At 38.2% G+C, this 10961-nt stretch overlaps 1 protein-coding gene across 5 annotated transcripts in view; it reads left to right on the top strand.

Annotated features, from left to right (window-relative positions):
- The first annotated feature begins 2568 nt into the window (after nucleotides 1-2568).
- Nucleotides 2569-10961, top strand: part of trim9 (tripartite motif containing 9) — a 42761-nt gene continuing 34368 nt past the window's right edge. For 4 of the 5 annotated variants that reach the window (XR_012388452.1, XR_012388453.1, XM_005156984.5 and 1 more), the window contains exon 1: nucleotides 2569-3518. Coding sequence is in view for 3 of the 5 variants with exons in the window: in XM_005156984.5 (XP_005157041.1) it covers nucleotides 2679-3518 (840 nt within the window). In the remaining 2 variants the exon portion in view is untranslated. 5 annotated transcript variants of the gene reach the window in all.

Raw genomic sequence — 10961 nt, 5'->3', positions numbered from 1 at the left:
ACAATACAACAGAGGTCGCAAAATTGGTCAGATCAATATTAGATGCACTGTTATGTTTTTCCCACACACCTTAAAACGAATCATCTGAATGATTCACTGCATCCGTAAAGAGCAGGCAAGCAAAGAACCATTCGTTGGTGTCATAAACATTTTTAAAATCGAAAGAATTTGTTTGTTTTATAGAGAAGCTTCTGTGGATTTTAAAGTTTTAAAGGGATGTCATAGAAAAAGCATTTTTGGTTCCCCAAAAACCTTACATTCAGGTATTATTCAAGGAACCATTTATTTCTTAGTGCAAAGCAATTTCTAATTATTAAATAACCTTTTTGCACAATAAAGGTGCTGTATGTAAGTGTTTGACTCTTCTAAATATACCATAATATGTTTGTAGATATTTAAGAAACATGTCAAGTGAACATTCTTGTTTATCTGAAAAACAATCCTGAAGATAAATATTCTGCTTTGAAAATGCAAGTTATGTGCCAGGACGGCTGTATTTGTTTTGGTTCTTTTAGCCCGCCCACTGCCAGTTTAGCCAATTTTATTTCAGCACCTAGGTTGCCTTGTTGGGAAAAAAATGCATTTTTCATTAACTCATTCATTTAGAAAGGCTCTCAAAGCATGCGTCTGTGACCGAAATGTGACCTCCGGTGGACAGTAGCAGAATCCGAAATGAGATGCAGATTCAGAGTTCCATATGAGGGTTTTAATTAGCAAATAATCTATTTATTACAAGCGCAAACATTACATGAGCAGGTTACATAGTAACCCTGTGTCCTAACAACATGCTACGGGACGAGATTTGCAGTCTTGCAGTGATAAGCAATTTGGTTGTTTGTAACAGACAAAACATGACAGAAATTTAAATACAGCCATTCAAAATCACAGAATATGCACAGACTTATGAAATGGTAAGGTTTATAAACTAATTAATACATATTAAACCTCTTTAAGATTAATGTACATGGTGAATCACTGACCTGTTGGTTTGCACTGATTCACAGTTCTTAAAGGTTTATTTTATTTTCAAGATGTGAGGTGAACTATCTGCTGCTGCTTTCAGTATATGGCAATAAATGTCATGTAAAATGCCATTCAGACTCACATTATTAGCATTTAACACTGACTAAAGCATATGATGTGTACCTGAGGTGATCATTGTTAGTTTTCTGTTGTTTAGCTGTGAGAAATAGAAGCCATTTCTATTATATAAATTTGACGTGTTGATTATAACAAAAACTTCTTTTAATATGGAAAATATTCCTTCTATCATGTGCCGCTGCTCTTATTTAGAACACGGTTTAAATCAGCCTTTAGGCTTGATTGTCAGACTCGCTCCTGTTGGGCATCGATCTGGCAACCTGCTCTTGCATTTGTTTTGATCCCGGATTGTAATATCTAGATCAGGGATCACCAAACCTGTTCCTGGAGGTCCGGCGTCCTGCAGATTTTAGCTCCAACCCTAATTAAACAAACCTGAACAAGCTAATCAAGGTCGTACTAGGTATACTTGAAATACCCAAACAGGTGTGTTAAGGGAAGTTGAAGCTAAACCCTGCAGGGCACCGGACCTCCAGGAACGAGATTGGTGACCCTTGATCTATATAGATCAATCACTGGGTGTCAAACTTACATACTGCACATTTAAAGAACCTTTTGTTGAATTGAAATGTTCAGTGGATGTTAAATATTCTTTGTGTAAGGATCAATGCCAATAATTTTTTATTTTTAAGATTGAAGATGCCAGGTAATAAATAACCTTTATATTTGTGAACATCATCAGTCTTCTTTACAACTGCTCATCTGAGTTCAGAGTTTTTCCATTTATTTATGCTTTTGAATTGTGTGATGGGACATTACAAAGTGTCCAAGTATGCAATTATGGGCAATACATAGTTCAACTAGCGTGGGATTAACAGTTTTTTTATTTATTTATTTATTTTTTTTTTATGGAAGAAGAATCATTTTTGTTCTCCCAAAGACCCGAATTAGTTCTGCTTATTAGTCGGATTTCAACTACACTGATTATCCTTTTTCACTATACAGTAAAGAGCCTTTCAGAACTGTGTTTTCAATTCCCAAAACTGACTTTAGCGCTCTTATCTCAGAGGGTACAGATCGAATCTGGCGGAAAATGTTGAACAGATTTTCTCTTTGGTACTATTTCTCTATCTGCCCCCTCTTTGGTTACCATGGAAATTCAGCTGAAGGCAATTATCATCCCCCAGCAATTAGGAGAGAACATTTCAGATTTAGCTCCAACATTTTCTGCTGTCAAACACTACAGCTGAACACTGACTCGTGACAATAAACACACCTTTGCCTAAACGTTGAGGGATAGGAAAATCAGCCGCGTTGTGGGAGCAGGTGCACCAACACAAACATTGGCTGTGTCTCAAATTCATCAAGTACCTCTGCCACACTTCGCATCATCAGCATGATTGGATTCCCGGAGCTCATCACATAACTGACAGCGATTTTATGCAGTAGCTGTTGGCGCTCGTGCACCAGTGCTGGAGTCAGCCTACGCCCACCGAATTTATACCGCCCCTTCCTCTATCCTCCGGTGCACAGGACGGAGAGCGCGAAGGAGACGCGTCCGCACAGAGCCGCTGCTGTCGCCGGGGATATTCCGTGTTTGTTTATAGGAAGTCTCCGATTCCAGTTTGAAAGACAAAATGGATGAAATGGAAGAGGAGTTAAAATGCCCGGTGTGCGGCTCATTTTTCCGCGAGCCGATCATCCTGCCCTGCTCGCATAATATTTGCCTGGCCTGCGCGAGAAACATCCTGGTACAGACGCCCGACGCCGAATCCCCGCAAAGCAGCCGCGCGTCCGGCTCCGGGGTCTCCGATTATGATTACTTAGACCTGGATAAGATGAGTCTGTACAGCGAGGCGGACAGCGGATACGGCTCTTACGGCGGGTTCGTGAGCGCACCGACCACCCCTTGCCAGAAGTCCCCCAACGGCGTGCGTGTTTTCCCTCCTTCAATGCCTCCTCCACAGCAGGCGCAACACCACCTGCTGCCTCACACCGGCGTCCTGCCGCCAGTCCCACGGAACTCCTGCCTCACCTGCCCGCAGTGCCACCGCAGCCTGACGCTGGATGACAGGGGGCTCCGGGGGTTCCCCAAGAACCGCGTTTTGGAGGGGGTGGTGGACCGGTATCAGCAGAGCAAAGCCGCCGCGCTCAAGTGTCAACTGTGCGAAAAGAGCCCCCGCGAGGCGACTGTCATGTGCGAGCAGTGCGACGTGTTTTATTGCGACCCCTGCCGCCTCCGGTGCCACCCTCCCCGAGGCCCGTTGGCCAAGCACCGGCTCGTGCCGCCGGCGCAAGGCAGAATCAGCCGCCGCGCGAGCCCGCGGAAAATCTCCACCTGCACCGAGCACGAGCTGGAAAACCTGAGTATGTACTGTGTCCAATGTAAGACCCCCGTGTGCTACCAGTGTCTGGAGGACGGCAAACACTCCACCCATGAGGTCAAAGCGCTGGGAGCCATGTGGAAGCTCCACAAGGTGGGGAAACTGGATGAAGTTATTTATTTACTACAATGTATCCCACATGATGACTAAAGAATGCATCTCCAACTAACTTGTTTGGCCTGGTCTCACTGATGAACACCCTGATTTAGATGTTGCAGCAGGTGTTGTTTTAGCTGGTCTAAACTAGATAAAACCAGCCTAAATGTTTTATTTTCATTAGTTGTAGCAGTCTGTCATGTTTATCTGCCCAAGTTAGAGAGACGGATTGAAGTATTTTATTTATTAGCCAATTCATGCTAGGTGCCAGCTGGCCAAAAAAAGCATGTATCAGTGGTTTCGTAGAACATCTTGGTCTAGATGTTTGGGCAGACCAAACATCGATTACTTTAGCTGGTCCCTAAATTGGTCAGCAAACCTGAGCAGCGTATTTTTTTTTTTCAACAGGCTGAACTTGGTTTTTTTTTATGGCCTTGTTAGTTTAATGGACAGCCCAGTTTAGATGTCTCACAGCCTAGACTGTTCTTGCTTAGCCTGACCACTTGGGCAGTGTCCTAAACCCATTTAAAATTACCTAAAACCAGTCTAAATGTTATCTCTTTTAGTTTAAAGGATCTGCCAGTAAGTCACCCCGCAAAATTTATGAAAACTGATTGGGAATTTAATTTATTTAAAAAATCACTGTAAACCAAATCTTATTGAACTACATAGTTTTACTGGTTTAGGCTGGTCTCAAGAGTTGGACAGGGTTTAAATATCTTACAACCTGGGCAAACTAGTCAGTTTAGCTGGTCAGCAAGCCATCCTGCAGCTTGACCATTGCAAAGTACATTAAAACCTTTTGAAATCATCTAAAACCAGCTTACATGTTTTATATCAGCACATGGTTTAGTGTAAGGAGTCTGTCTGTCATGTGTAGTGCAAGATGGGGAAACTGATTGAGGCTGTTGTACATTAATTAAAAACAATCTCTAATGATTATGACCAAAAACATCTTGAGCTTTAATCTAGCAAACTGGTTTAGCCTGATGGACAACCTGGTTTACACATCTTATACGAGACTGGTCATCAGTTGGTTTAACTGGTCAGCAATGAGGTCTGCTAGTCTGACCAGCTGAAAGTGATTTAATCCTTTTGGAAATGGTTATAAATGTAATTTCCAGTTGGCTGGGGGCTCTGCTTTTATTATAAAGGGTCTGTCATGTTTAGTGCAGTAAGACTTGTCACTGTGATCGGTGAGACACCGCCAGTCTAATTAAAACACAGCGCACGACACAACCAGCCATGATTCAGGCCAAATGAAAAACACCAGCTCTCCAGCTTAGATTGCAGATACAATCCAAAGCAATTGAAAATCAAGTATAAAAGACAAACATATACATGGCTGGTGTGGACTTTAAGGCTTCTGTGATCATACAGTGCAAGTTCTAAACATGTGCCAATATTCAATATATCATGATAACGAACATACACAATATCGATATCATGGACACTTCAAATTACAATGAATAACTATTGACTAGTTGTGTTAGAAGTTGTTTTTAACTGCACCAAATGCAAACTTAAGAAGACTTAATAAGTGATTTACAGTATTTCACCATTCTCAGGTTAATCTAGCCTACAACAGTGAAAATTCTGTGACTGTTTGAAGATATTTAGTTTAAGTCTGTACATTAAGGCTCCATTTGTTAACATCAGTTACTTTAACGTCAATTTAATGACAACAAAAGCATTTATTAAGCTTTAGTTGATGTTAATTTCTTAGTAATGCCTAATAGTACTTTAAAATCAGAAGTCAGTATCAGTTTATTAAATAAAGTTAATAACTAATAAAATTCAGGTTAACATATAACTATAATATGGTATTTCTCACTGTTTATGTTAATGCATTAACTAACATTTACTAATGAGCAGTGGTGTAAAGTATAAAATTACAAATACTGAAGCTACTGTAATTGAGTAGTTTTTCTCGGAAATTGTAATTTACTCAGTAGTTTTAAAAATGTGTACTTTTACTTTCACTTGAGTACAATTTTAGTGCCATCGGTACTTTGACTCCACTACTTTCCTTCAACCTGCAGCCACTACTTTATTATTTCCTGTCTATGGGGATTAGAAAATTCAGTCCTGTGATTCCTGTCCAATCAAATCGCACACAGAAGGTAAAACGCATCCTAATGAACTACCTCAAGACATGGGCGATTTATAATTGCAGCAAACTGTTTGGAAGCATTAAAAAGTGTCCAAAAAAATGTTCAAAATCTTTACACGCATTGACCCAGAACTTGTTCAGATGCATGTCACTGATGAGAAAATGGTGTATGTTTACTGTATGAAATGGCCTTAAACACTGAGCAGGCACAAGAAGTCCATGTGATGTCAGATTGATGTTGTACCCCAACGTCATGGGAAGGTTGCATTTTGTTTGAAATGAAAATAGGGTTGACGTCAGAACCCAATGTGAGGCAGACGTCAATGTCCAACATCCAACCTAAAATCAACCAAATATCAACGTCTAATGATGTTACTGCTTGATGCTGTGTGGATGTTACCACTATGACATCGATCAGACGTTGGATTTTGGTTGCCATACCTGACGAATAAATATCAGTATTTGACATCAGTGTGATGTTGGTTTAAGATGTTGGCTTGACGTTGGATTTTGGTCACTTTCCAACACAACCTAAAATCAACCAAATATCAACGTCATTTGATGTCGTTATTAGACATCAAAAAACCATTGTCCTTAGACGCTGGCTAGACATGGAATTATTAGTCACCTGACGTCGCAACCTAAATCTAACCTAATATTAACGTGTTATAGCGTTGTCTGCCTGCTGGGCAATAACTAAATACATTACAGAATGTTACGTTTACACACATCCACAATTTACATGTACACACATCAGCTTTTTACAGCGTGATACTCATTACTCACTACTCTTGAGTACTTTTAAAAGGGCTACTGTTTACTCATACTTTGAGTAATATTTACAACAGTTACTTTTACTCTACTTGCACTATTTTTGGGCAAGCAATGGTATAACTTTTCAGCACTCTCACCCCCACTGCTAATGAGACTTTAGTGTTACTTATTGTACTTTATAATTATTTTGCAGTCTAATTTTTTTAAAGCATTTCTTTACTCTGAACATGTATCTCCATTAAAGCAAAACACTAAGTATTATTTATTATACCTGTTAAATTAATCATTTTAGTGTAATGATACCATATGCATTGACAAAAGCTTCCACGATTAATCGCAACAAGAGTATCTGATACCAGCAGAAGCACATTCACTTCTATAAGTGCTCCGCTGAGGTTGTGTCGCTCTCAAAATATCAGTCGATGAGAATTCAGCCAACCCTAATGCTCATCGTAACTGTGTGTGTCTGGATTCCTCCGGGAATGTGTATAACTGTGGCCGGTTGTTGTAGCAACATGATACAGTGAGGCAGAGCTGATTTACTGTCTGTCTGGATGAAGGAGAAAAGAGCGTTTCCAATGGAGAGTCCAGGAATGAGGAAAGAGTCTCTCTCTCTCAGAGTCCTGACGTGTCACCTCATAAACTGTGGATTAATTTAGCAATAAACCCCCTCAGCATGACAACTTCATTTAATCAGAAGCCATAAACATGAGAAAGCAACAGTCAGGGAGATGATGGATCAATAAGCACATGGTTTAACACGCTTACAGGTTACGTCAGTTCATTAATCTCCCTGTTTAGAAAAGTATGCTTTGATATTTGAATTCTGTGATATGATTAGCTGATTTTTAATGTAAGTGTTATAGGCGATTAACAATACATGAATGATATTAAACATACAGTTGAAGTCAGAATTATTAGCCCCCCTTTGATTTTTATTTCCTTTTTTAAATATTTTTCAAATGATGTTTAACAGAGCAAGGAAATTTTCACTGTATCTCTGATAATGTTTTTTCTACTGCAGAAAGTCTTAATTGTTTAATTTCGGCTAGATTAAAAGCAGTTTTAAATTTTTTAAAAAACATTTTAAGGTCAATATTATAAGCCCCTTTAAGCTATTTTTTTTGATAGTCTACAGAACAAACCATTGTTATACAATAACTTGCCTAATTACTCTAACCTGCCTAGTTAAGTTAATTAACCTAGTTAAGCCTTTAAATGTCACTTTAAGCTGTATAGAAGTGTCTTGAAAAATATCTAGTAAAATATTGTTTACTGTCGAAATGACAAAGATAAAGTAAATCAGTTATTAGAAATTAATTATTAAAACTATGTTTAGAAATGTGTTGAAAAAATTGAGGGAAAATAAACATGCAGGCTAATAATTCTGACTTCAACTGTATGTTTAATAACTAAACACTAAGCTCAGCTTTTACTACAAGTGCTATAATTAAAACAGTATGAAAATCGATATTCATTTTTAAGATTTAAACTTAGTGGTTGATGTTTTTAAAGATTCATTTTATTTGAGTGATTTTAATGAAACTGAAGATATGGGTTGAACATAAATATTTATATATATGAATGATCATTAATGATCATATGTTTTTAGAATGTTATAAAATAAAAACATTATCAGACAAAATGCTGTTCTTTATACAGGGGTCTTAAGTGTCCTAAATTGCAAAAACAAAATTTTAGGCCTTAAAAAGTCTTACATTTACTGAAATATTGTGTTGCATGTCTTAAATTATTTTAAACAGGTCTTAATTTTCCTCTATCCAAGTAAAGCTACCCAATCAGACCGACATCCATCCAATCACCAACAATCCATCTTAATAAAATCAGGGAAAGAAGTTTCTCATGATAATAACAGAGCAATTTATCCCTTTATGTTATCTTCCATTCATACAAAAACTATTTACAGAAGTATAAGAACGAGTAGACATAACATGTATAAACAGACATGAAACTGAAGATTTTAGAACAGAAATGCATTTGGTTGAATAGAAGTTATACTCAATCAATTTGGACCAAAAGCCAACCAAAATATATTTTAGATTATTTATGTAATTCCCTCTACAGTAAATATACGTTTAACAATGTTAAACTGGTCATTTAAAAAAAAGAAAGAATTATTATGTTGAAAATAGTGTTTACAGCTACAATTTTTTTGCTTTGAAAGGTTAAAGTATATCGCTAAGAAATAATTACATTTGTTTTGTTTAGTTTTTGTGGCAAACCGAGCCATTAAAAATAATCATAAGTGTTGAGCCCTGTAAAAGTCCAAACTTTCATTCATAATGGTCCTAAAAGGGTCTGTAGAAAACCTGTAGAAACCCTGATATGGTGTTAGTTTTGATATAAAAGTACATAGAAACATAACAAAAATACATAAATAAATAAAAGTGGGGCGTTCAACTAATAGAAACGAGTCCAAGGCTTGTGAAAGCTGTCGGGCATTTCTGTTCCTCATGAAGTGTAGAGAGTTTACAAACATCTTCAGATCATTCCTCCATCCAATAAGGCGGGGTTTCACCTTTACAAATTTGCATCCATGAATGTGTTTAGTTAGAATAATTAGAGCATTTGCCAAAAAGTCAGGGTCTTTGTCCTTCAAAAATATACCAACTTTGACTGAGACCACAGTTAAAGAGTGCATTTGTGTCTGTTTGGAATGCAGACAGTTCTGAAATAACTTCACAGTGAAAATAAATATGTTTATAATACCTCCAGACCGCAGACATACTCGCGATTTCCGATTCAAGCTGCTTCTGTTTCCAACTTTGCCGGCATTTAACCAATAGCATCTCTACAACAAAGTGATTTCATGTCACACGCATTGCTGTTTCTGTGTGAAGTCAAGAAAGAGGTCTAACTCTGTGCCACCGCATAACCATAGATGTGTTAAAAAATAATGAGAACATACAGTACATATATACAGTTGAAGTCAGATTTATTAGCCCCCCTGTTTATTTTTCTCCACAAATTCTGTGTAAAGGAGAGAAGATTTTTTTCAGCTTATTTCTACATTATTTAGTCTGTTTTCATTACCCTCTCTACCCTCTCCTATCCGTTCTTCTAGTGTGATGTTATGGCTTGATAATATCAGTTTGAACTGGGACAGCAGAAGCATCACGACAGACCCAAATACGGCTTCCCCCTTTTAGCACCTGGGACACACACACACACACACACACACAGATACACACACTCACACATGCATACTGTACACACGCAAAGCAGATCTTGGATCAGTGTCCTCTACTGGTCCCATATGTAGCTATTTCACTGAACACTAGCGAGCTGGCCTCATATCAGAGGAAAATGGCCTCTTTCCGCACTGCAGACACTTGCTAGTCATTCACTAAACAGATTGTAGTTTTGCTGAAGCCTCAGGGCACCATATGCTTCTCTTTCTCTTCTTTTCTCCAACTATCTTTCCATGTCACATGCAAACACACTTGCACAGCAAGCAGGAAATTGGGCCTGTGATGCACTGATGCTCTGACAGATTTCTCTACCTTTGTACAAGCAAGTAGTTTTGCAACTGTGCAAAAATATTTTTTAGTCTGCCAAATATCTAGAGAGCTAGGTGTCATATGAGATGAGCTGACACGACGATCACTTATTTAAACTGTAAACCGAAATGGATTACTTTCCAAAAAAGAAAGGTTTTGAAATTGGTTTCTCAATAGTGCAAATCATATTTAAAGTAAATAAATAGATTATTTTTTTAATACTGAAAAGTCTTTCTGAACTGTAATATTCATATACACAAGTGAGGCATTACATGGGTAAATATGCACTGTTTTACATACATTTCCTGAATAGAAACATTTAAATTGGATAAACGAATTAATTTGCTGGAATGCCAGAGTTAGTGATGATTGGATTTTTTTTTTTATTATTGCATCAGTGGGTGACGATGTGGCTAAGTGGGAAGCACGTTCGCTTTACAGCAAGAAGGTCGCTGGTTCGAGCTTCGTTTGGGTCAGTTGGCATTTCTGAGTTTGCATGTTCTCCCTGTGTTTGTGTGGGTTTCCTCCAGGTGCTCCAGTTTCCCCCACAAGTCCAATGATATGTGGTACAGGGGAATTGAGTATGCTAAAATTGACCGTAGAGTAAAAGAGTGTGTGTGAATGAGTGTGTATGGATGTTTCCCGGTAATGGGTTGAGGCTGGAAGGGCAACTGATAAGTCGGTGGTTCATTCCGCTGTTGCGACCCCATATTAATAAAGGGACTAAGCCGAAAATAAAATGAATGAATGAATATTGCAACAGTTATAAAATACAGTCAGCAGACTGAAAATGTTTTTTTATAGTGTTTGGTTTGTTTGATTATTTAACCCTTTAAAAGGCGTTCACTGAAATAGTCATTGGAAAACCGCAAGACTTTTACTTGAGCAGCCGATTTGAATGTTTTCACTCGATTGAGTGGGCGTTATTAGTTGTTATCAGCTGATAGATATGGGCCAGTTGGGGCCTTCTGAGCCTACTAGTATCATTCATCCAGCATGGTTGATCATTTATAGATCACATATAGCTGCGGC

The sequence above is a fragment of the Danio rerio genome, chromosome 13 (assembly GCF_049306965.1).
Source record: "Danio rerio strain Tuebingen ecotype United States chromosome 13, GRCz12tu, whole genome shotgun sequence".
Taxonomy (NCBI): domain Eukaryota; kingdom Metazoa; phylum Chordata; class Actinopteri; order Cypriniformes; family Danionidae; genus Danio; species Danio rerio.
Note: the sequence above shows the minus strand (reverse complement) of the source record. Positions and strands in the feature narration are given on the sequence as shown.